The 26,872-nt window shown below is 36.1% G+C and overlaps 1 protein-coding gene across 1 annotated transcript in view; it reads left to right on the top strand.

Annotated features, from left to right (window-relative positions):
- Nucleotides 1-26,872, top strand: part of thsd7b (thrombospondin type 1 domain containing 7B) — a gene marked incomplete at its 5' end in the record, with an annotated part of 157,412 nt that overhangs the window by 18,011 nt on the left and 112,529 nt on the right. The window contains one exon of the mRNA XM_015397359.1: nucleotides 9,268-9,468. Within this exon, the coding sequence (XP_015252845.1) occupies nucleotides 9,268-9,468 (201 nt within the window). The remainder of the gene's footprint in view (nucleotides 1-9,267; nucleotides 9,469-26,872) is intronic.

Here is a 26,872-nt window from a genome sequence, read left to right as displayed (position 1 = left end):
TATATATAAAATATGACATGAAGTCATAAGTTGGATTTCTCAACAATGCTGCTGCAATAACACATTAAATTAATTTAATTTACCTAACAAAAAAAACAAAAAAAGTGTCCTAACCTGGTGATGGATTTTGCTTCACATTTATTAAGGGACTAAAATCCTATTGATTGTTTTGACTTTGTTTTAGTTTTCCCTATTATCAGTGTTCTCCCTTCATAAAACCTTTGTTATTTTCGGTCTTGTCTCTAGTTATCCTTCACCATCTGCTTTCCTATTTCCAAAAGATGTTTTGCAATTTCTTTCCCCAAAAGTCATGTTCTATTTTCTTGCATGTCCTGCAATCTAACCTTGTGCGAGGATTTTTCTTGCTCTTGCACTGTGAAGTTATTAGTAGCTTCCAGCCACCATACTTCCTTTATGCATTGTCTTTTGTGTAAAATGTTCATTAACACTTCTAATGTTAACAAGGGAACAAGAAAAAGCATTATGAACAACTATAATTCAACATAGAGAGTTTGGAGTCAATTTTGATTTGTATGAAATACACACAGATACACAAATACACACAGAGCAAGTAAACAAATGAAAAGCATGTGAAAACACAAGATCATTTGAAGAATAGCCAAATGCTTTGTCAAAATTAGTTTCTTGCTAATTTAAGATATTACAGGACTACTGCCATTTTTTGATAGGATAATCTATTAGTGATGAAGTGTGAAAACACTGTCACAAAATTCAACAAAACAATTTTAACTAATCATGATAAACAATTCATTTTGATAAAGGGTACATGAAATTTAGAAGTAAGGCCTTTCTACGGGTAGCCAGACAATAACATGAAGGAGAATCATACCTAAATCAGCCAGAACACAATGAAATATTTCTATACAATGTGTGAATTAATTTTAGATCTTGACATTGGAAAGGGAATTACATGTAACTTCATCATGAGGCTCAAGCCAAAAGCAAAAAAAAACAAACAACAAAAAACAAAAGCAAACACTCTCCAATTGTTATGAAGCTGATGTATTTGGCATAAATAAATAAAATTACACAGACTTGCCTCCCTGAGTGAAATGAAAAAGAGAAAATCATGATCAAACCCAAAGGCAGTCCACCACTACAAACTCCACAATGTAACAGATTCAGCATGTTTACAAAGGCTCACAAGTGCACAAAGATGTAGCTGGTTGGACAGAGTGGAGTTTTTTTTCCAGATAACCAATGTAGATACAAATAACTCAGAATTTTTGGGTCAATTCATGGGGTGGTTACATTGGGCAAATTGTAATTCTAAAAATTAGTGTGTAATAATGCAATTTAGAAAACATTTTTTCGTTTTTTTTGGTTGTACAGAAACTTTTACGTTTTTTGAAAATTATATTGGAAACACTTTTTTCACATCACATTGGTCACGGGATCTGCAGCTGGATCTTATTGCCTTGTGAACAGACTAAGAAGACCGGAAGTAGTTGGAGGGTGATGGCGCCCACTATGGCTGTGGCTGACTTTTATTGTGAATTAAATTTGTTACTTAATGGAGCTGAAATGCATTTTCAAATGTAACAGAACATCAACATAGCTGTGTGCACATTTGTAGTGTAAACACAGCTGTTGTCAGTTGTAGAGAGGGGGAAACTGGCCCATATCATCGCACCACAGTGGCCCATATCATCATCCACCACAGTGATTTTAAACCCTGCCAATCAAGGCACACTGCTCTGCGTGTTTTAGATGTTTCTCTGCATTAAAGTAAAAGTCCAGTCACATTACTTTTCACCTACTTTTCAATAAATGATAAGTGTTTTTAATTAAAGGAATTTTCTTTGAATGTGCTTTACCGGAGTCATCCCTGTTTATCAAAGAACACTAGTGCCACCAACTGGTTTGTGATGTCATGGTGCGGTATCCGCTGTTGAGCAAGTCCCAGTGCTGTATCTGGTGTTGGTCGCAACGCGCTATTATCCATGATGGAGACGACCAGTGCACTATGCAAAGCTGCAAGTAACGGATTAATGACGTGGTTTTTCTCTGGCCAAAAGTTTGATGGCAAATCCTTCCTCTTCCAGTTGGAAATCCAATGATGAACCTGTGGTGGATAATAAATTGGAAATGTGATATAACTTTTTTTTTTTTTACTTTTACCCAATGAATTACAACATTCAACTGCCATACACGTGGGTATTGTCAGTTTAACTATATTTGAATTTCAGTGGTGAAGTCCTCTCAAAATCTCATTAATTGTTGTTGATTGCAGGCGTTTTTATTAGTTCCCATTGATTTAGCTTGTAAAGTGGGAAGAATGGCTTTCGGCTTATCGCATTATGACATCACTGCCGGAAAATGTCAGGAACGAGGTGTTACTATATTTGTGTAAAAATGGACGTTCCAGGACTCGGCGGCAGCGATGAAAAATTTAGTTTTTATTTTATTTATTGATTAACGCTAAATTCATTAAATCATCAAGAAACTCACTACTGCTCCACCATACCGGTATGTTTAAACTTTATGTTGACCATTTTTAACTAAATCTAAGAATGCCACCTTTTTATATTTTTTTCTTATGTGTACCTGTACCTTTTATTTGCATATTTTCTTTGCTATAACATGCTTAAATGTCCCATCTGTGGGAGAACAAAGTTTATTTCTATCCAAAATTTTTAGATGATTTGCGAAACTTGCCATCTAAGAGACCATTAGGAAGAAGAAAGTACACTCCATTTCTATAATTATGAATCACAAAGGTTCCTAGTCAGTCTAATCAACTTCAAAAGTGCAGTTGAAAAAATATTTCAGTTACATAAATTTTAGGTTACTTTTAGAATTACACTACAAGCATGGTTAGTGAGAGGGATTGCATTCCAGTCAATTAGTCGATGTAATCAACTGGTTTTCTTTGGATAGAATAATTTGAATCAATTTGACTGTATGATCTGGTGAACTGTAAAGTGCCTTGAGATAACATGTGTTTTGAATTGGCGCTATTGAAATAAACTGAATTGAATTAAATTATGGGACATAGGAATTCGTTAGAAGTAATTATATCTTAACATCAGATTATCTTACCCACCTAATGAATGTAATGTTTGTGTTAATGCATAAAGTATTAGTTTAACAGTTTGTACATGTTTGCATATGCAAGACAACATTTGTAGTTTGTTTATTCTGCCTCAGAAATATGTTAACCAACAGGAGGAGAGAGTAAGGTTGGCAAAACATCCTAAAAGACATTTCTAATAGCTGGCTAACAGCTGCTATACTCTCCCTAAAATTCAAATTGTTATTTGAACAGATGGTCATGAGGTAAAAATCCCAAACCCCTGTTCAGCAGCAATTAAGTTTGCATTCTATTGCAGACAGTAATGTAAAATCAATAAAACTGTTGCCTAAGCATTTCCAGCATGATTAACATGGGACTGCACTACCATGAAAGGTGGTATTCATGCATGGTTTTTCTCAATAGGCTTGGCAATGCTGAGGATTTTCCATAAATAGGTAATGAGGTAGAATTTTAAGATGGACAGACTGCTCTTATCAAAAAGGGTTGTAGTAACCCCATGGTCAAAATGTTAAACACAATTCACAGAGAGGTGAAAATAAGTGTGTTTGAAGAGGCCACAACATTGTGTTTAACAAATGGAATTCGCACAATTTAAAATCTTTATATATTTTCAGAGGTTATGACCACAAACAATAATGTACTTTATTGAATTTATATTTGATAAAAATAAAGATAAATCAGAAGTTGTTTTTAATTGTGAAGTCTAAGATAAACAAAACATGGCTTTAGCTTTTCACAAATCCTAATTGGAAAGGTCTTGGGTGGATATTTTATTATTTTTTATGCTCACTTTAATCTGAGACCCCTGAATAAATTCCAATACAACAAACCTTAGATGTTAAAAGTCGAACATCTTTATGTAATATACAGAGTAAAAATACAACTCTTCTGTGAAGGTCTCAAAGATTTGTTTGTGAACATTAGTAAAAAAAACAATATCAAGGAGATCAAGGAACACAACAGAGACAAAGGAGAAGACTAAGGTAATTCTAGTAAGAAAGGATTTTTTATAAAAAAAAAAAATTCCCAAGCTTTGAATATCTTGTTTAGCATTATTTAAAAATTGTTGGAAAGTGTTAAAATCTAAAGGGCAGGCTTCCTCAATTAAGGTTCTGATGTCATCGATAAGTCTCTGCTTCCACACCTGAATCAAATAGCTACAGTAAGTTGCTGTCATAACATTGGCTCTAAGACTCTTAAGTCGGCAAAAGATCAGAGAGAAGCAGATTTAAATTGTTTATTTTCTTCGATATGCAAAAGAGGAGATGAGAGTCTGGAAACAACTGCGGAAGCTGGAACTGAGAGGGGCACTAGAAGGGAAAACTAATTATTAAGTGGGGGAAGTATGGATGATGGAAAGTTGCAATGAGTACTTTAAGCCAGCTTACAGACTGGGGGAAGTCCATGAAGCCCGGAGGAAAAGGTTTTTAGCTTGTTGGAAGAAGATGATTGTATTGAGAGTGGAGACACTGGTCTTTCAGCACGTTTGGAGATGAGGGACGACAGGTTTGAGCCAAGGGTTCTGAGGGCCAAGTAGGTGAGCTGTGGAAGGAGCAGGACTGAATCCTTAGGGTGGCGGGGGTTCCACCCAGCTTTGGTGACCTGACAGTTAGAGTAATGCCTCATTATGCAGTCAATTTATCCAGAGTCCTGCTAATGACCTGATTATTTGACTTTTTTGTGTCTATAAAGACACACCTAAAGGGTGAATCACATCAGACCTTGAAGAGCAAAATTGAGGAACCCGCTATAGGTGGGGTTTTGTTTTAGCAGTTTTCTCTTAGATTTTATTTTTTGCCCATATTTTGTTTTATTTTGTTGGATTTAAGATTATTTGGCCTATATGTTTTGGTTCCTTTGCTTAGGCCGGTTTTACATTTACTATGTTATGTGTCAGATCGATCATCCGTTTCACAAATGTGCTGAATCCATGAAGGAGCTGCCTGTCATGCCAGCACTATGGGGCTGGTGGGGAGTAACATATTGACTCAGATATTACAGTACCTACATGTCTCTATATTAGGTCCAGCTTATACCACCACATACTGACAAAAGAGTAGTTGACATGGTTGTTCCTTGAAGCTAACCAGTTTGGACTCGAGCAGTTACGCTAAAGAAGATGTGTAGTTTTGATGGACACAAAAAACTTTCCTCTGTAGGTCAGAGAAAATGGGCAGAGCTGATGGGAAGATATATGGAACTAAATACGAGGCAACCCTGAAATAGAATGCCTATAGAATGCAAAAATCACTAGGTAATGTGAAGGCATTTGGTCAAACCAAGGGATATGAGCATTTTTACAAGGCCTTTATATCAAACACTAAAGTGATGAAGAGAAAGGGAGCACTCAGTGTACTTCATTTTGTACACAGGTGAAAACAGGCTGTTTCTGAATTCTCTGGAAGTGTGTTTGAAGCAAGGGTGTTTGAGCTGTTAGTGTGTAAGGTCTGTTTTAAAAGGGCATCATGACCTCGTCCCTGCAGTGAGTAAATGTGCATGAAAGCGCCCTGGGGAGCAACAGCAGTGCGGATTGTTTAGGTCAGCGGTGGCAGTCTCAGAACACCAGATCTCTATCAGATGAGCAGGGTCCTCTCAGAGACGGCGTCATTAATATGTTTCAAGGAGTGAAAAACAAAGAACTGTCTGTTGTTTTGTTTGAAAGGCTCCTGCTGCAAGCTATCTTCTAATGGCATTCATAAAGCCTTAGAGTACACAGCAGGCAGATTATAAAGCATCACAGAGTCAATCACAGTGAGTGTGCTGCCTACGATACACCAAGCAGATATTGAGTGGCTGAGATTTGTTGTGTTCTAGTTGGTTGTAGCCCTGGGTCTTCAAAGAATTCTTTGCTCTGATAGGACTCCCTTAACATTTTAGAGTAAACTGATCCGCTTTTGACCTAAAATTAAACTGTTTCTGGGTAAAGGAGCCAAGCACTTTGGCTCTAGGGAAAATTATAAATTTAGCTTGCCTTGTTCTTCAAATGTTTTCATGTCATCTTGGCCCATCTTATTTGCAGCTGTACTGGGAAATCAATTGAATATGAGAGCTTACTGGAGGAATTTTCAGCAATGTCTCTACCGGAACATAGAGGAAAGGTGCATTTCTTGACTACAGTGTGTAAAAAAACAAAAAAACACACAAATAGAAAAAAGAAACTGTTGATCCTTTTCTGAAATAAACCTGGTATGTCCAAGAAAGCTTTTAATTATTCATATCCTAGCCAAATCGTTTCTTGTGGCTTGGATCCGGGTAGCAGTAAGTGCTCTGGGCAATTCTGCAATCGATCCAAAGTGTCTTTGGTGTTTGAGAGGCAGCTTCCCTCAGATCAAGCTACTAAACCCATGCTTCACTTCAAGAGATGGTAGACCGATGTCTGTAATTTGCCAAGTGGGATCCCAAGGGTTAAATGGTGGTACCTTAGTAGAAAAAGAATGTGGGGCCTTTCCACTGGTGGCCGGTGTCAGTGTAAAATAAAATAAGCATGGGAGAGACCAGTTTCACTAAGGGAGAGATGAGGGTTTAGAAAAAAGGAATTTCATCCGTCAGCTTTCTACAAGCAAGAACATTGTACTGTCGTCTGGGAATTGGAAAAGCTTAGAAGTCAATCTCAACTATAAATGTGAACATGACCAATCAATAAAGACCTTTTCATGGAAAAATGAATATTTTATGACCAATCCATCTTTAAGAAAATCAATATTGTAGAGTGGAGAATATGAATAATAATACTGGATACTACGGCTATGTGGATGAATAGGTAAGTGGCATAAAGATAATGACTGACTCAAAAAGTTTGTGTCATTCAATAATATTTTATGCCGTTTTATTGTTCGGGCCGTCTTTATGATATGCTTGCCACTCTTCAGGCAACAACAATCAATTTCTTTCTCATTCATATTTAACAGATTTTCATTTTGAGGTTTTATGGTTTCAAAAGAAGAAAGGTGGAAGAGCTTAAAATCACAGTTGTTTTCTTAACTAATTTGTAAAAAGTAGCTGACAATTGATACTTTGAAAAAAAAAGCTACTTGTATACTATTCTCATACTTCTATATACCAGCTTTAATTTAAATAATTAAAACTGTTCCCAGTTCCCCATCTAAGAAAGTAATTTTATTAGATAGTAGACATCTTCTCTGAATACATTTTTCTCACTTAGAATTCAGCTGTTCTCTGAGGGCCTCAAAAGTCTTTTTTTGAACATTTGTGAACAAAACATCAAGGAACACAGTGGTCAAGTGAGGGAAATCAGAAAATAAGCTTTTATTTTTTGGAGAAGCTAAAAGAAGCATTGACTACTCCTTGGTACTATTTAACTGAATAAAACAATTTCTTTCAACTGTAACTTTGGAGATTGAGCTACAGATATAGTCGTTTTTCAATTCATATTGAATGATAAGACCTTTGGATCACTCTCCAAAGTTCTTTAAAATGCTGAATAATAAGGCTGTGATATTAAAGAATCAAAGTTACTCATACATTTTTCTCAAACTGTTAATATGACTGCACCCTGTCTGTGGTCAGATGCCTTTGAAAACAAAACCAGACTTTAACACTTTGATTTAAATAAGGCAGAAAAAAATTATACAGAAATCAGCAATAAGACTCTTGCAAGGAAGGTACCAATACAGATGAAATAACGCTATAACAATATGACATTATGTTTATGAATATACATTTTTCGTTCAGATTAAAATAACAAAAAATAGAAGAAATAACTTTTTGTAAAGGTTTCTTCTACTGATGTGCTTATTAGGACTGTTCACTCTCCCATATTGTCTGTATTTTATCAGTGTTATAATGTCTACATTAATAATATTATTGTTTAGCACTTATTTTATTCACCAATGAAGCTCAGGTCCTAGCGGTCCATAGCAGCCCTTCCTATCTGTGTCCTGTGTATATTGTGAGCCTTGAGGCTTTTTTTTTTATTGTAGTTTGTTTTGCTTAGTTTTGTAAGAGGAATTTCTGCCGGTCGGCCTACTTATACTGCTCCAATATTAAATTATCTAGGCTAGCAAAGGGTTTTTTATGGTGCACTGTCTTGAACGTAGATAGTTATTTCTAGAGACATACAGCTCCATTCTTCAGTTAACTTACTCATCACTCTTACAGACAGTGTTGTTTGTTTTATATTTTATTTATTGAACCGCTTTCTGTGAAGTTATGCAAGCATTGACACGTTTTCTCTGTTTTAATGTGGTTCGATATGAATTTAACTGATAAGATTTTCAGTAAAAGGAAAGTCAAATGACACTCATTTAGTGTTATGATTTGATTTCCTTATCAAAGATTATCCCAGATTGGTTACAACATACTTGCAGCAATTATTAAAAGGGTGATTGTAATTGTAAAGATATAAAGACACAAAGTAATTGTCAAAAAAAATGGACCATCACTGCAGCTTGACAGTGCTTCTTTGCTTCTGTCACACCTCCGCCTCTTTTGTACTACTTTTTCTCAATATATTACTCCCTCTTGCCTTGGAAATACTGCTTCTGCTGTCTTTTCGTAAACACTGCCCTTTTTACTGAAGAATCAACATTTCAGTAAACGTCAACACAGCTTCATTTTTTTTTCTTTTTCACTTGAGTCTAAACAGTTATCTTGACACTGACAAGGTATTCCCACAACAAAAAATCCATGATGTCCTGTAAATATGAGAAATCTAAAATCCTTCCTTCCTTCCTTCCTTCCTTCCTTCCTTCCTTCCTTCCTTCCTTCCTTCCTTCCTTCCTTCCTTCNTTCCTTCCTTCCTTCCTTCCTTCCTTCCTTCCTTCCTTCCTTCCTTCCTTCCTTGTGTGATTTTTATTTTTATCATTTCAAAAAATTTGTTGAACCAAATCGAAAATGAAAAGAGTTTTAGTGTTTTTGTTTTGGTGCCTAGACTGACATCCTTGGGAAAACAAAAGTGGTTCTCTCTGCCCTCTCCTCTTTGAACCCCCTACTTTGTATTCTCTTTATTTTTTATGAGAAACAACAGGGCTATGAATTTAACTTTAGCTTAGACTGGAACAGACAACCTGCACTAGATCAAACATAGAAATGTGAAAAATAGGGGGATTTACTGTTAAATGCCTTGTAAACCTTTGTTTAAAGGAGTTTTTGATCTCTCTGAAAGACAACATCCTCAATCATGCATGTGCAATAGTCTGTCAATTCTCTCATGTTCTCTGCTCTTTTCTTCCCTGTCTGCTTTCTATCAGGTTTCAAAAAAAGGAAGAGAGAGGTGTTGTGGGAGTCCAGTAATACTCTGGGGACTTGCCCTCATCTGATGGAGTTCATCCCCTGTGAGGATCCTGTCTGCTACCGGTGGCAAATCCAACAAAAGGAAAAATGCATTCCCACCAATAGCTCCTGTGGTCCTGGAACTGCAGTACAGAATGTGACCTGTGTCAATGCTGAAGGTAATGATTGGGAGGCATAAGTAACCTGCTATCTTCTAATTTAAAATTGTTTTTTTTTTTCCATTGACTTCATTTGTGTCTTAATTAAATTTTAAAGAAAACTCTAAAAACATCACTTACAATAGGGTTAGGATTTTTCCAAAATGCTTCAATTTCTTCTGGCCTGGCAATAGTGTTTGTAATCCTTGAACTGATTTTCGCAGTTTGTTACTCAAAAGTAGGCAACTTTGATGTGTTTTATTGAAGTTGCATGTACTTCATACTTGATTACAAATATTCACAGGTACATTTAATGGACAAAGTCTGAAAAGTAATTTGTAGTGTTGCTAGAAATTCTCCATAGTTCTTCTGCCTTGGTAAGCCTTTGTAATTATCTGCCACGTAAAGGTGCTTTAATCAAAAGCTTTTCATTAAAGCTATGGCTTTTATTGTCCTGCTCCATGGTATACCTTTGCCGCTTTCTCAAACCTTTGGAACCAGTAACAGATTTTCTCTGATAATGTAATGATCAGAGAAATCAGATGGACCTAGAATTCAAACCAGACAACCAGTGTGAAAGCTTAATGCAGTTTATTGAAATGAAACTGCTGCAAGTGGTTTCAGGTACTAGGGCAGGAACCTCGGGAAACAGAGACAGCAATTTGGTGACCAGGTTAGTTTTTACGATGTGCATCAATCTCAAATATAATGCTCACTAAACTTCTCTTCGTCCGGTTGACAGTAGCGGTGATGTTACTGTCACTGGTCAGGAAGTCCCAGAGAATAACTCCAGCCAAGTTACAATGATCCATGGTCAAGCAGAGGCTCAGAACTCGGCAAGAGGAACAGGAGGACAAACCCTAATCCATGGTCAGGGGAAAGTGTCCAGGGTTAGAGCCAGGTAATCAGAAGTCCAAGGAAGAACCAGAGGGAAATCCAAGACGAGGTTGAGAAACCGTTCCAGGTTATGTAACGAGCAGGTAGACAAACAGATCAGGCTCAGGCTGCACAGGGTGGCAGTCACTTCAGACAGGGATCAGGCAGGTTCAGAAACAGGGACAGATCAGGTCAGGCAAACAGGCAGGAAGTCAGGATTCAGAATAGTGGAATAGATCTCACCAATGGCTTGAAATAATCTGGCACTGATGTTTGGTCTGAAGGCTGGTTATATACTGATAGGTGCAGGTGGATCAGATGAGTAGTAATGAGAAGGGGAGCAGGTGTTCCTTGGGAGGAATCAGACCAGATCAGTGGTGAAATCATGACAGATAGTTGCCTTTTATTTAGTTCTACATATCTTTCCTTAAAGCTTAAACCAGTTTTCTTCGACCTGGAGAAGAATATGATTCCTAGCTTGATGTTGCCACTGTTGTATTTTCCTATGGGGTGTTGTGTTCCGAATGTTGTGCAGTACTAGTTTTCCTCTACAAATATATATATATATATTTTTTTTTTCATAGTTTTCAAAAAGATCAATGTGGATGTTCCTGTACATGTTAGTGTACAGGAAGTTCCACATGTTTCGAATTCCCACAATATATGGGAATCTGAAAATGGAACATGGAACTTTATGTTTTTTATTCAACAATAAGTTTCTTCCTTTCACTCTTTTGTAAAGATCAATAACTAGGTGTGCATGACTACTAGTTGTTCTGTCAACAGATTTTAGCTAAAGTGTAGATCGATTTTTTCCCATCAATGGCTGACTGGTTACCAGTATGTCCGTTTAAGATTATGATTGTGGCATAGGGCATATCCCAGTTCAGGAGCTGAATGCTTGAAAAAAAACAATTTTTTTTTTCATTTTGTATGACTATTCTCACAGAAATAAAAAGATAAATGAAACATATATCATATGAAAGGTCACAACTATTAGAGGAAGATCAGGGATTTTAATTCTCATTAGCCTTCAATATTCTGGTTTTAAGAAACATAAAAATATTTTTCTAGAAGATGTGTTTTATGTGTGTTTTATACAGTTTTATACAGTAAACATAACTTTTTTCTTTTTAATCCATAATACTCAGGGAAAAATTAATATTTTATCTGGACCCTCACAATTTGCTCCAATTTTTTTTTCTAATTTAAAAGCTGCACCAGTTGTACAATGGCTGCAGGCATATGAAGTTGAGCTAATTACTAATCTGCTATTATACCTCCAGTATAGGTAAATAAAATCATCTAGTTTGAAACTTAAATGTAATTTAAGTTAAGACTAGATAATAAATCAATGTTTTTAATAAGCCAAACATAACAGTTTTGATATTATCTGAAGGAGTTGTTTAACCTCAACCCAGCAGTTTTGCCAAAAATAGGTTGAACACAATGAGCCGGGCACCATGAGCCTTCCACTGTAAAGGGAGAGAAGACTGCCCAGTGAGCTAACAGCTGCTGAGGCACGATAGTACTAAGAATCACCACAGTACTTTTTTAAATGAAAGGGAACCTTAATGAACCGGGTAGGTATTAATCAAACCTGCACTCTCGCCTTAAAACATCTTAAAAAATATTTGAGGTCCTAGAAAACGTATTTCAATTTTTATTCACAATTTTTGCCACTGTTTCCAGCCATTGCTGCCTGAGCTTGACAAATCAGCTTCTACTCACACTGAATTACTGAAATATTGGGCAACAAAGGATCATCCAGATGCATCCTTCAAATCAGCCAAAGAAAGGATCCATTTGGTGGACACATTTGAAGGACTCTAAGGAGGATTTGTTGATTGGGACAGCCTTCAATGCAGCACTGCGCCATAATCTTTTTCTACAAATAGAGCCTATGAAGGATACAGACCCTGAAGTAAGACTCCGCTATAAGTGAAAAAGATGGTACTAGGACTATTTTTAGCTATATCCTTTATAAATCCTCTACATAGGACATTTGTGATTTGTTGCTTACTTTACTCCTTATGTTTGTACCTCACTGTGTTTATAAACAACTGTGGCCTTTATAGAAACACTGTATTAGTTTATAATCATTTTGAATTATTTATACCAAATTAAATACTGATGTACTTCTGAAGGAAAATAGTTGAACTAGATTTTATTTAGGGGGTACACTTTTGGGTTTTTTATATAACCATTTATCATCTTCGTTCCATGTCAGAATTATGCTCTACTTTGTTATCTGTTAAAAAAAATATATATTTAGGTTCATAATTCTGACAGTACAAACTTTAAAAAGTCCAAGGGGTGTGCATACTTTTAGCCTAAGGATGGGAATGTCGGCATGACTAAAACATGTTTTACCTTATTAGGTATTACAAAAGCATAATACTAATAAATATCTGCAAGACTCCCTGAATTAAAAAAGCATGCTTCCTAATTTTATCCAAAAAGATAATGAGATATATTGAACAATGCTTTACTTGAAACAGCTTGAGATGTATGAACTAAGTAATTCCTTTTTGAATCACACCATGATACAAAGAAGCTGAAATAGCTATTCCTAAAAATTTAAATTAATAGAAGCTATAAAATTTATCAAGGGTACAGTAGTGGCAGCAATGCAGTGATGTAGAGAGACCTTACCCTCAGTTTTATTGTGACGCCTAAAACACCGAGTGTAATGTGATCGGTTGTGCTCAGCCATATCATCAAGGTGGGTGATAGGAGCATTATCATTAACGGAGCATGCATTATTCATTATGGACCACTGTCAGCTTTATGGGCACAGAAAACACAGGCCTGATTAAAAGTCAGAATCCCTGCTTCCTACCAGGCATTAATTGCTCATCTCAATTGATTATGGGCCTAATTAGAGTCTTTTTTTGTCTGTGTTTTATTACTCTGTCACAATGGAACGTGTGTATGTTTGTCACAAATCCAGATGAGAGTCCAAATACATTAGCCGGTGTGAGGGCCTAATGAGTTTTGACGGGCAGAGTAAAGATGGCAGCTTTGAAAGTTGGTGAAAAGAGGCTTGTGAAATTAAATGGGATTGATTTAGTGTTCAGGAATAATGACATTTTTTTCATCTATTTTACATTTTGATTTATTGGACTTGCAATTACTATTTCTTGGTGCATTAAATATTGTTCTAGGCATATCACAAACTGATTTTATCTTTGTTTTTGTAGGGAATCTAGTGTACATACTTTATAAGGCTGCTGTCCAGAGTTTTATGCATTAAGGGACAAATATTCTGGAGTATTACCCTGTGTTGCATCCTCTATCTAAGTATTTTGATTGTTTCTTACCCATCCCACATATCTTTGTCTAATATTGATATTGGCTATTAATATTAGACAAAGATAATATTACTACATTACAATGCAGTTAGGTGATTCATCAATCAGCTAAGAAAAAAATAGCAATTTAAATAAATTGGTTAATTAAAAAAACAAATTGCTATTGAATCTTTAAACTGCAACAGCTACCATCTAACATTTCCAGTAATTGACAAGTTGTAGTTTACAGCTGTTGAGGAAATTTTTTTCACTCAGCTTTGTAGAATTGTTTTAACTCAGGTCTTATCATAAAAACCCAGTTAAAAACAGCATCTCAATCAGATTTAAGTGTAGAATTTGATTAGGCCACATTTGTTGTCTTTGAGACATTCATAGGAGGACTTAAAGGTGTAGTGGAGAATTTTTGTGAATTTTTGAAAAGACTCCACAACCCTGTACCCGCTCCCGAGGGGGAACACTTACAGTATTAAGCGTGTGAGAGAGCATGCATGAGCCCAATTCTACTCGTGCACGCTCTGTTTAAGTTGCTGTTTGCATCGCTCATACAAGCTTACTTTCCACAAGAAGATTAGCAATTTTTCCTCTAAGTCAGAATCACTACCGGTAAATATGAAAATGGAGATAAGCACGTAGGATGGCCTTATGTAAAAAATATCACCAGAATGATTGACAATTAGGAGGGCCACTTATTTTGATGATCCACCCAGAAAAACAATATCCTCCACTATACCTTTAAAGGTCTTTCGTTCATCACTGTAGTGGTAGAAAAAAAGAATCTGAACTGATAGTCAGAAATTATAACTATTGACAAAGAATGAAGATGAACCTATGATGAATCTGCCATTTTTCTGTGTTTTACAATACAGTTCAGTCAGGAACTTTACAGTCAGGAATAAAATAGTTCAATTCTGTGCAACTTTTCTTTAAATAAGTTTTTAAAGACAAATAAATGGAAGGAAAGAAAGAAAGAAAGAAAGAAACTCACTGGTTCATGATGACATGATGATAAGTTTAGCAGAAATACCCTCATAGCTTAATTTGACCAAGGTCAGCTTTTCCTTGAGATAAAACATGATTTTAGGTGTTTTGCTGTTGTGCTCGACATATAAAATTAGTAGACCTAAGAGAAAGCAGCTACTAATTGCTTCTCTGTCTTCAAATTCATATTCAGCACACAGAAGGTTCTTCTCTCAAGTGCTGCACAAATAAGAATGATGGACACTTTGTCTGGAGAGGAATGCAAGGCATTCTTGGTCCTCAGAAAAAAAAATAAGAAATAAGTAAATTTGAAGGTGAGCTGTGACAAAGATTTGGAATAATTTAACTTTGAATATTTTTAAGGTCAGGGATTGTTTACAGCTTCTTCTACAGCTACACCCTTAAGGAATTGTGGACATCAAATATGAGAAAACAGCCCTATAATAAACCTTTTTTACAATAGAACTAGATATGTCAGTAAATTTCCTAAATTTTTCCCTCTCTCTGTTTCTTAATGTATGACTTGATGTTCCCGAGGTTGACAGAGGAACTTTTGTTTTGTTAGAATTTACATATTAATAGGTTGTCGACCAAATTCCAACAGAACATTTAAGAAATAGAGAGACTGGAAGCCCCAATTATTGAACTCTAATTGAACCATGCTAAGATTACCAGCCACATTATTTCAGCAAGATATTATATTGCTGAATTCTTGTTGTGTTTTGCTTGTTGGCTTCCTATAAGAGTTTAGAGAACCTTTACAGTTTAATGGAAAAGACCATGAGTGTTGTTAATCAGAAATACTTTGTCTGACTGCATTTTACCTGTATATATACAGAAAAAAAAACAAACAGCAAAAAAAAAAAGGTTAACATTATATTTAGATCTCAATTTGTTAATCCAAGGCATAATAAGTGGACACTTTGTGCTTTTGATTTTTTTTTTGATGGCAAACATGGACTCAGCTTTAATTTTCCTTCCCCAGTTTCTCTTCTGACTCAAGGCCGTGCTTTTTTGACCTCTTATTAATTTTAAGGTGGAATGGCTTCTACAGCAATAATCACTGCTAGTTCAAGACAGTAACCACAGAACATTCAGAGCTTTTACTTGTTATTGCCAAAGTCTCCAACAACACAGAGCAAAGTTGCAGAGTTGTCACTAGTTGCACTTTTGGAACAATAAAAGCAGCTGGAGGAATCTCCAAGCTGCCAACAGTGAGTAGTTTCTGCTTAGTAAAGGCTGTGTCCCTCACTGTGCCACTAGCAGAGAAAAAATGTCCTGGGTTGCCCCAGCTCACTGCCTATTGCTTATAAGAAAAACCGGGAATCAGTCAATCGTGAAATCAATTAGTCAGTTGTTATTTTTTTGATAGAGTGTAATGATGCATTATGTAAAAAGCATTTTTCTTAATCAGGCAAAAATAATTCATTTATAGCTTCTGTAACTACTGGGCATCCTGGGTCATCCTTGGCCTTTTTAGGGCTATTAAAGTCCATCTCTAGTACATGACATTACCACACTATAGAAAATATGGTCAGGATACTCCCTATTCAGCAATGGTAAAAGTTTTTCAGCAGAGGTGGAGGGGGAAATGGTTACTCCTCATAATTTTTGGGAGGAAGGGAGAGGAGAAGGAAATGCTAATATAATTACTCACTACTCACAATGCAACTTATAAAATCTAAAATGGATTGCAGATCAGTTTCTGGCTCTATATTTAGCACGTCCTGGTGCAGAACATCCAGAAATGTCTTAGCATTGTGAGAAAAAACACTCTGTTAATTACAGGCAGGAGAAAAGAATATATTGTGAAAGTTTCAACTTGGACAGTCAGAAACTAATAGTAGAGACATACTGTCTACTCGAAAATAACTGATGCTATTTTTGAGGGCTTATTTGAAACCAATCACGAATAGAAGCCATACCATATCCCCCTGGAAAACTCCTTGCAGCACTGCACTTTCTTTGAGCTAGATGCATTATTCCAGCGTACCTTTGCAGTCAGTTGTGTCTCTTAGAGCAGTTTTTCTACGTTTTTTTTAGAATTAAGAGGGAGGACTTTCCATGCTTATATGGATTCCCAAATATTGACAAGGAAGGAACACCACTCAGCAGCCTTAACTCAGTAACATACAACATTGCTAAACAGCTTGCTAATATTTTAGCCCCATTGGTGGGAAACTCACCACATCACTAAGAAAACTCCTAAGACTTCACAAACAAAATCAAAAATTTAAAGATGGTGCCAGGAGAAACCCTGGTGTCTTTTGATGTTGCTTCTCTTTTCACGTACATACCTATATCAGAGGCAGTAGAAACAGTCAGGAAACGTCTTCAACAAGGTTGTGACCAAAACAACAGGACTAATTTCACTCCGGACAAGATCTGCACCCTAGTGGACCTTTGTCTTTCCATTGTAGGCAATCTTTACATGAAATAAATGGAAAAGAGAGCTTTGGACTCCTTCAGAGGAACACCACTAGGCCAGTTGTTTAGAGACGTGAATGACACATTCATCAAAATCCAGCTGAAGGAAGTGGAGGCTTACACAAGACACATCAATTCCGTTGACCACAAAATCAAATTCACCAGAGAGGACGCCAACAACAACAAACTACATTTTCTGGGCTGCTTGCTGAGCATGGAATGAGATGGAAATCCACTCACACAGACCAATATCTTCTTTTTGACTCACACCACCCACTGGAACACAAATTCATTCATCAGAACATTACACAACAACACCGACCTGAGAATGTCCCTACTAAATCGGAAGGGAAGTACAAAGAACAGAAACACATCGAAGATGGTCTTCAAACCTGTGGATACCCAAACTGGCGTTTGTCAAATGAGCAAGGAAATCCAAAAGACGCGCAGCAGAATATAATGGTGAGGACATTAAACGCAAAACATTGCCATCCCATTTGGTCCTGGAGTCTGAAAAACTCAAGAGGATTTTCTCCAAACACAAAATTTCAGTACATTTCAAACCAAACAAGACCCTTAAACAGAGACTAGTGTATCCTAAAGACAAAACCCCCAGACCAAATATAATGAAAGTGGTGTATGCAGTTCAGTGCACAGAAGAAGGCTCGGATCTTTATATTTGAGAAATCAAACTACCTCTCAACAGATGCATGGCCCAACACAGAAGAGCGACCTCCTTGGGACAGGTCTCTGCGGTACATCTACACCTTATGGACAAAAGACATTCTTTTGAGGACTAGAATTTTCACATTTTGGACAAAGGAAATAGGTTGTTTGAAAGGGGCTTGAAGTAGGGTATCTACGTTAAGAAAGAAAAACCAACAGAGGGGGTGGACTCAGATTTCAGCTTTCAAAAGCTGCAATGCAGCAATTGAGGTAATTCCTTCCTGCTATCATCGCAACCACTTTGCAGTGAAACAGAAGTCCTCGCCTATTGTCAATACCACTAACTGTTGATCATGCGGATTGGCAGTTCTTTTTTTGATTTAAGTATAAACATTACAATATGTGATCTGGTGAAACTGAATCATAAAATCCCCTGATTTAGACCCAACATATACACAACTTGCAGGCACAGTGAAGCAAGAATTCAGTCAAATGGACAAATGAAAAATATTCTAACACTGATGCAATACTAATCAGATTGAACACAGTGATACAATTATGAAAACTGTAAAATGGAAACATCGAAAGGCAAACGCAGGGTTCATTTTTCCCCCAAAAGTTATCTACTACATGTTAGGACCCAGAGAAAATGTATAAAACATATATATCACTGCAGCACTTATCCAGAGTAATCTTTTCTAAGCCTGACCTGTTATTTTAGGTGGATGACCATACTCTTTGTACTTTTAAACTGAACCATGCTCCATGGGATAATAATATCATAAGTTTGCTTTTTTTTATAAACTAACCCTTCCTTAAACTTCTCTACACATCTACGGCTGACATTTCTGCTGAGTTTTCTGGTTGTCAAAAAGATGTTTGTTCATAAACCTTAACCTTCATTGAAGAGCTTTATTTATACTGAGATTAAAATACACCGGGGTCCAATTTTTTTTTAGAAATAAGCTGACTTGCCTAGGCAACTGGTCACACTGGATTTCAGAGTTAAGGAAGCTGAAGGTAATTTCTGTAAGACTACAAATTATGAAAAGTTCTAAGAGCATAGAATAATTTTACAAAGCACACTCTGGTCTCAGTACCTAAAGACTAAGCTGGATGATTCTGAAAAATCAGCTGAAGAGACACGTTGGTAAGAACCCTCTGCCATTCTGTGGAATCAAGTTTGCATCAACAAATCCAAACTGTTGATGCAAACAAAAGATTTTTTGCAGGGTATTTTTTTTTCTTAGTTACCATATGCTGGGTTTATATAGCTGTTACTGATTTTCTAAGGAAAAGGTCAACTGTAGCCAGTTTCTACGCTGACAGCCTTGTTTACATAATACATATCTCCATTAAAATCCTCTCTTCATGTTGTGTTTTCCCCTAAGTATTGATTCAAGCAGAGAATACATTTTGCTCCCTTATTGTAACCCTGTTGAAACAATAAGATATTAACACTCTGTATAGGTTTTTACTCAGAGGGTAAAGTTCAAGAAAGTGACAAGAGCCCAAGAGATCTGCAAAGCTCTTTGTACTTTATCCTCCTGTATAGTGGTAGGTTTTAATTCGTAGTTTTCTGAGAGGAGCATAAAATAGCTGAGTATATGAAGCCTATAGGTAGAAGTATGGAGTTCTTTATGTCTCTGCCTTTGAGGAGCACAGAGGCATCAATTTTCAAACGTACCTAAACTGATGGAAATTTCAAGTATACAATCAGAAAACATCTCCCGTTACCTAAATGTCAGGTTATTTTGCTTAGCAAACAGATAAGGTAATTTGTAGAGCTACTCAGGCTCAGATGGAAACAAATGATGTTGCACAGAGTGGTTTAAGGACCTTTGGGGCACAGTTAGAGGTATCTAATATTTTTCTGAAGAAATTGCCTGAATTGGATGCATCTCACAGTATGAACATGCAAAATCTCCTCTACTGGTACGTTTATTCCTGAGAATCAGACTGTCAAAATAAAGCCTTGGATAAAATTTCATATTAAAATGGACATGTAAAATCAGATGTTTGTTAAAATCATGTTCGCACAAAAAGAAAGATTATTCTAAATCTGTACACAGAAAAAGTAGGATATATGAGAACTTTGATGGCAGAAAATTACTGAAGAAAAAAGTCATTTTGATGTTGTTTATTGTATGATTTTTACTTTATTCTTCGGTTTTATTCTTTCTTTAAATGATACGGGACAAGATTTTGGACAGATTTTGTTCGTGTTATTTTGTTAATAGTCAATATGAAATTTTCCCCATAGTCTAAGTCTGTTCTTATATAGAAATAACTTAAAACATAGTCTAGGTCTTTTCTGCACTCTACAAGAATGTTTACAGTGAAAGAAAAACTTTTTCCAATTTTATGCTCTGTTTGCATTAGATTAACCTGTGCCTAATTTAAATATGATATAAACTGGATTATGAGTACGTCACATAAAAGCAGAATAAACCGTAAATCGGGATATTTAAGGATAATCAATTTTATTGGTCAATCCAAATGTACAATACAATAAAATTTGACCTCTGCATTTTAATCCTGAGTCATCTGTGGGTAGCTTGGAGGGCTAAGAGTCTTGCTCAGGGACCCAGAGTGGCAGGCTGTGAAGTTCAAACAGGGAGCTTGAAGCTTTCCAAAATGCAAGGACTCTGCTCTGACCAAAAACACAACCAACTGAACAAAGTATTATATATTATATCGGAGGACCCAGTATTCAAAGCAAGACAGACAGTGGGGTTACTCAAAAGCATTTATTAAAAATGTTGGATCTGCAGTAACAACAGCTAGGGTGTCTATCGCAGGAACCTCTGCAGAAAGGAAACACAGGTTAGTGACCACGTAAATCTAACGGAGGAAGATTATGAATGTGAGTCACTAACCTGGTTTACCAGTTCATTCCAAGCCCAGAGAACAAGGTAGAATCCAGCCAGTTGGCCGCCAACAAGACGTGACCGACGTCACCCAGGGTGTCCCAAACAGTGCAGCTCCTGTGGATGGAGATCAAGCAGGGGACCAGATTCCGGCAGAAAAAGGAGGGTAGGAAACCCCAATGGCAAAGCCAAAGCCGGTGTCGAGGACATGCTCAGGATTCAGAACCAGGAGATGAGAAGTCCTAAGAGGTTCCAAAGGGAAATCCAGGTTGGTGACAGGAAACAGTTCCAAGTTCAGTAAGCAGGCAGAATCTAGCAGGAGTGCAAAGACAGGTGAGGCAAACAGATCAGACAGGAACAAGCACACTGAGTGGTTGAGAGGCAGAACAGGTCAGGATCAGGTAATCAGAAACACTAATGCAATGTTGGCACAATCTCCCCACTTGCTCGAGAGAAAATCTGGTGCTGATGATCGGTTAGAGGGCTGGTTAAATAGAAGCAGGAGCAGGTGGATCAGATGAACAGTAAGTAGAAACTGGGCAGAGTTAGGCAGGAGAATGAAATGAGTAATTAAGCCAGTAATCTGCTCCAAGATCATGACAAAAATAAAGCAATATCCTCCAAGCATTTGTCCTGACAGTGTTTGCTTTTTCCTTTTGGAGCCAGAAAAAATATTTTTGTATCTGTCACGTTCCTCAGACATAAACATTGCTCTAAGCTGTCGTCATCTGCTGGCAATACTTACTTTTGCATCCATCAACTTGCCAACTCCAAGCCTTTAGCTCATATTTAAGGGAACACCAACCTTCATATTGTACTATAGTGCTACTAGTAACTATGACTCATGACATTTTTTGCACATTTTCAAAATTGACTTTTCCTCTTTCTTTTAACACCTCTGCTTGGAAAGTGACTTCCTCCTGTGCAATAATACCTTTGGTTACATGGCCTTATTATGGAAAATACAAACAGAAACCCTAGGTTTACTAGCAGTGAGGCCAAAACCAAACCTCTGTAATTAAATCTGAATGGTGATTAAATTCAGATGCAACCAGACATGACTTGGTGCCTTGAGATTGATCTGCAGGAATCTGATTGGACAGAATGCCTCGCACTGTCAGGGCATAGGGAAGAATTCAGGATAATCAACATTACTGGGATGAAATTATAAAAAAGAGAATGCTGATATGCAATAGTTGATAGCAGAATATCTTTTAAACAAATGAAATGTGTGCTGCTATGTAACCACACTTAAGTTTCTGGTCATCTTATCAGGATATTCCCACTCACTGATGGTGAATTTATTTTGGATTGTAACTACTGTTTCCAACCAATTATATTTTTGAAAAAAAAAAGTGTTTGTTCTTTTTCATCTTTAGGGGAAAAAAAAATTCAAGTGCTCTTTCTTGCTAGTATGTATGGCCTAGCAATTTTAGATTGCATGTTACTACAGGTACCTTAAAATCTAATAGTTATTTCTTAAAATGTTTTGATACCATTCATTTATGTGGAAGGATTGCTTAAACATGCTACAAAATTACACAATTACACCTACTGTACAGTACCTTATTTATAGTTAAAGCTTTTCTGACAAATTTTCTGCATTTCATATTTTAATATCTTTTTGTACGACCTGTCATGTTACAGTATGTACAAAGTTTTTGCATATCTGCCCTGTTGTCCATCTAAAGTTAATCACTAAAAAAGAGCATATTTTCAAATTTAGATCATGTTCTCTCAAACCTTACAATCGAATTATTCTGCTGTAGTGTGTTGCAGAGTTGACATAAATGCAAGTAGTGAGTCTGCAGGCTGGTGAGGAAAGAAAATAAGATTTTATTAATAAAACAAAAGGCATTGTAGTTGCAGGAAATCTGTAGAACACAGAATCCAAATTAATCAGCTTAGCGTGACAAGAATATAAGCAAGACTTGATAGTGCATTCGAACAACACAAGAAAGAAAAGGATTTACCAGCAACCAAATAGAAATCCTTGAAATATACATGCTGATGAAGTAAATTAAGGATGGAAGATGTTATGTTTTACAAACTACAATCTATTGGGTTGAAATCAAGGAATGTGACGATTTAGAAACAATCCAAAACACACAAAAATAATGACATGAAATTAAAGAAAACTAGTAAAACTTAACATGAAAGATTAACAATGAAAGAGCACTTAAAGTACTTTTAATCAAACTTTTATTTTCAACAAAGGAAAATTATGTAGTTCCCCTTCATTTCTGAATAATGAGCAACAAGTTCTGCTTAAAAGATATTTATACAATACAGAGCATAAGCCAATGTCAAAGAAGTTGATCCTAGTTTTGGAGCAGGTATATTCCTATAGGTGTCAATGTCTCACCTACACTGTAAATAACCTTGGTTTAAAAAAAAAGAAAACTAGCTCTAATGAGAGAAATGAACAAGTGAAATATGTGGCCAGTTTAAATGGTTTAAAAAAACAGTGAACTAAATTTTAAATAAAAAAAAAATCTACTTAATAAGTCTTTCCATCATCTTTAGTTTGCCTGAAGTAGTAATTCATGTCTGTACAGTAGTTACTAAGTGTCCTTTTTAAAGGGTTTATTACAGTCAATTTGGCTAGATCTACAGTAACTCACTAGGCCACACAATAAACAATATTGTATTGACAGCAACAAGACAACATGAGATTTTAACTGTTCCCAGTTTTTCTGCTTACATTGTTGGTTCTTGGGCTCTAAAGTAGCATAAATAACTGCTGATATGGCTCACCCATCGGCTTATTCCCCACGGCAGAGTGAAGTTGTTTTGACACCTCCCTCTGCTCCCTCTCCTTGCAGAGTCAATGCCACTGAGTGTGGAGGCTGCTGACTCGAATATACTATGTTTCTTTGTAAGTGATGGCTGACATGAGTGATTTCCTACCTTGTGCACTGCACTGGATGGCGACCAAACTGAAACCTGCAACCTCCGTGACATTAGTGAACCTAACAATAACAACAGCAGGATCTTTTCACAACTGTCCATCTCTTTCTGCCAAACTGGTCAATATTATGTTGCTGATGACAAGCCCAGAAAAGCCACTGGAAACATGGACGATTGGATGTCAGTGAAGATAAAATTCTAAAGAAACATGTTTGGCAAGCTGATGTAGCTTAGACACTAATTGGTCATCCAGGCCAGTTTGTCACAGTCTGGATGGCTGTTGACTTGGACTTCATCGAGTTCACCTTATTGCAGCTTTCACCTAAAAGCTCCCTGGCTGAAGAAATGTGATTATTAAGTTTTAAGGACAGTCAATGCCATTTTTCTGTGGATATACAGCAGAAAAAACAGCAATGACAAAAATTAATTGGTTAGTGGGCGTCCAGAGCAGAAATCATGTTGAAATTGCATGCAGTAGGCAGTGATATTATTTCTGAGTAAGAGCCCTAACTACAGATCCCTGTATTAATAATGCAAGAGGACCCCAGGGGGCAGCCATCTCTCCACACAACACTACACCCTCAAACATAATATGCATGCATACACAAGTTGTAGCTTCATGCTGTTATGTCATTTGTTTCCAGATAGTTTTGTGGCTTTTTGTTTGCAAATATACTCATTAGTTCCTTCTGTTTTCAAAGACAGTAATTGGTAAATTGATTTTTTTTCTTTTTTTTGTTTTTGTAGTTTGTAAGAGAACAAAGAGAAATTACAGACATAGAAATAAAATGTTTACTATAGATAGTTTTAAAAAGTAAACTTGAGCATCTAGCACATATGTTAAGTCTACACATTAGAAGACGAACATACAAGGTGCCTTTGCACATCTTATCTAAGAATATAGTCACTTGTGGGGTTTTAGACTAGGTAACATTGCATGCTGTATGAATAAAGGCATTCAGGTCAATTCAATTTTAGCTCATGAAAATCAAATTCCCATCGTGAAGAATGAAACGGTTAGACGTGGGGAAAAAAACTAAGAATATTCATAAATCAGTTCCTAGTGTCAGGGCATAGGTTTTAAAACATTTTATTTTGGGAATGCTAATGATTTTCTTGATGCTATCCCTACAGTTTAAAGTATTTGTAGTGAAAATGCTGGAATTATTGAAGTTTAACATTGTTTATGCTGTAAAGAGCATAAAGCAGTACAGTGTTGACCCTGCCCCACTTTTCTCTGTATACCACCCACAATTGTCCCCTGCTAATAAGAAGGGCAAACTGTGCTGTTTAGAAAAAAAACAAAAAACAATCATAATAGGGAAACTGAAGGAGCATCCGCTAAAGCTCTGGTAAATGTAAAAGTTAGCGAGCGAAGAGTGGAATATTTAATACAATATGGCATCTATGCTGACAAATGAACCTGTTTCTAATTCTATGTGATTGTGTGTGTGAGGGGGGAGCCTGCCAGAACAGACTGAAGACAAACATAGATATATGTATGTTCTTTTTTGTTTATTTAATGGAACATGTATAAACAGGAAATAGTGGGAGAACCCTGCAATTAGTAAACTTACCTCCATATGATTACCGGAACAGGTGAGATTAATTAGTGGAATATGGAAGCGCTGAATGAAGGATCTAGGGGAGAAAACAAGGAATATATGAATAATAATTTGAGTGTACACAGCTAATTACCAAAATATGAACAAAAATGGTGCCAAGAGTAACAATGCCACTCAGGAGCAAGTGTTATATATTTCACAGCATAGAAAACAATATAGATTATTTAAGAAATGGATTAATTGCTACATATGATTGAGTTAAACTATTCAAATGAATTATATCACCTAAGCAGCTCTAAGAATAATTGTTACTTTTCATCCTTAAAGTTATTAGATTATGTAAATGCCTTTTTACTCTACCATAATATTTGTTTTAGGCTCTTATATAGTGTGCATTTCATTAAGATGACTAGCAGACCTAAATTAGGATAAAACTTTCTTTGTTTTTCCCATTTTAACTTTTAATATGTTTTCTGCCTGCATCTCATTTTCCATCCCACAAATGTGAAGGTTAACTTATAGAAATCTGTATATGCAGAGTTTTATTTCATGGTTGCTTTGTGTAAAGTGTACCAATCTGAAATAATTATCTGGGTGGGAGCGATGGTGAACCATGACAGTGAATTCCCACGCAGCGTAAATTCTCACTTAGTTCAAAACAATTATGATAAATGCAGCTTCAACTCAGGTGCTGCAGCAGCCTGCAAATCACTGCTTAGTTAGGTGCACTTAGGAAATGTGGGTTTATGAGGAAATGTAAGACTGTTCTCTTACAGTTTTTTTTAAATTTAATTTCATTCTTACTTATTACCTTGCTGTATATCTCTACCTTGAATCAACTTTACTCCTTTTTTTTACTAAAACAACACATCTGTTACTATGCGAACATTAGATGATGTTGATGCCTATTTTGTAGCTTATTTTTCTTTTATTGTGTTATTGATAGTACAGTTATAGGTTCTTTATTAATACTGTTAATACTTTATATAATAGACACAAGCTTCAAGTATTTTGCTTTCTCTTTTTTGGATTTATTTTCTTTAAACCATATTTCATCACAATTAAATATTTGTAGGTGGTAGCCCCTAGCTTTTCTTTATTTTTTCAGAGGACAACCTTCTTCAGCTGCACATATACAACATATTTTGATGTTTTAGATGTTTTAACTTCATGGATAAAAGGTTCTCAAACTTCCTAGGGGGGTATTTTACATTTATCTCATGAGGCGTTACCAAGGCTCTTTTTTTATGCATTTATTGTATCCGCCTATCTTCAGAGTGTATCCCTGGGAACTAAAAAATAACAAACAAAGAACAGATATGCCCTAGAGCTGTTATTGTTAAACCATATATCTTGTTGTAGTGGCAAGTTCAGCAAAGTTAATGATACTACGCCTTGCAAGTGTACATCTAAAAACGATGTCTCAGCCGCTGCTGGCATTGTTTTGACAATTTGATGTCATTCCTCTTTTTTTTTTTCATTTCTTTTCCACTCTTTGTGACATAAAGAGACCATCGTAAAAACTAAAAAAAATATTACAGATATATTATTTTGAGGGTAGAATCTTTCTGCATTGTTGATGAATAGACACATACAGTATCAAATCTTTAGTTTACTTTGTGTCACTAATTTTACTGACTAATTTGCTTGTCATTTTTATTTAGGACGAAATTGGCATATTTCTTAACATGGCTGAAAGATGAAAACGGAATGACGACTTTCAAAACTATCTGAGTAACAAAAGAAATTTGATTTAACATTCATTAAATCAAATTTCATTATTTCAGTGTTTAACCAAAGGCTTTGAAGAGAGTATTGT

The sequence above is a fragment of the Cyprinodon variegatus genome, unplaced genomic scaffold (assembly GCF_000732505.1).
Source record: "Cyprinodon variegatus isolate N-32 unplaced genomic scaffold, C_variegatus-1.0 Scaffold857, whole genome shotgun sequence".
NCBI lineage: Eukaryota > Metazoa > Chordata > Actinopteri > Cyprinodontiformes > Cyprinodontidae > Cyprinodon > Cyprinodon variegatus.
The sequence above is the reverse complement of the archived record's forward strand: the minus strand, read 5'-3'. Positions and strand labels throughout refer to the sequence as shown.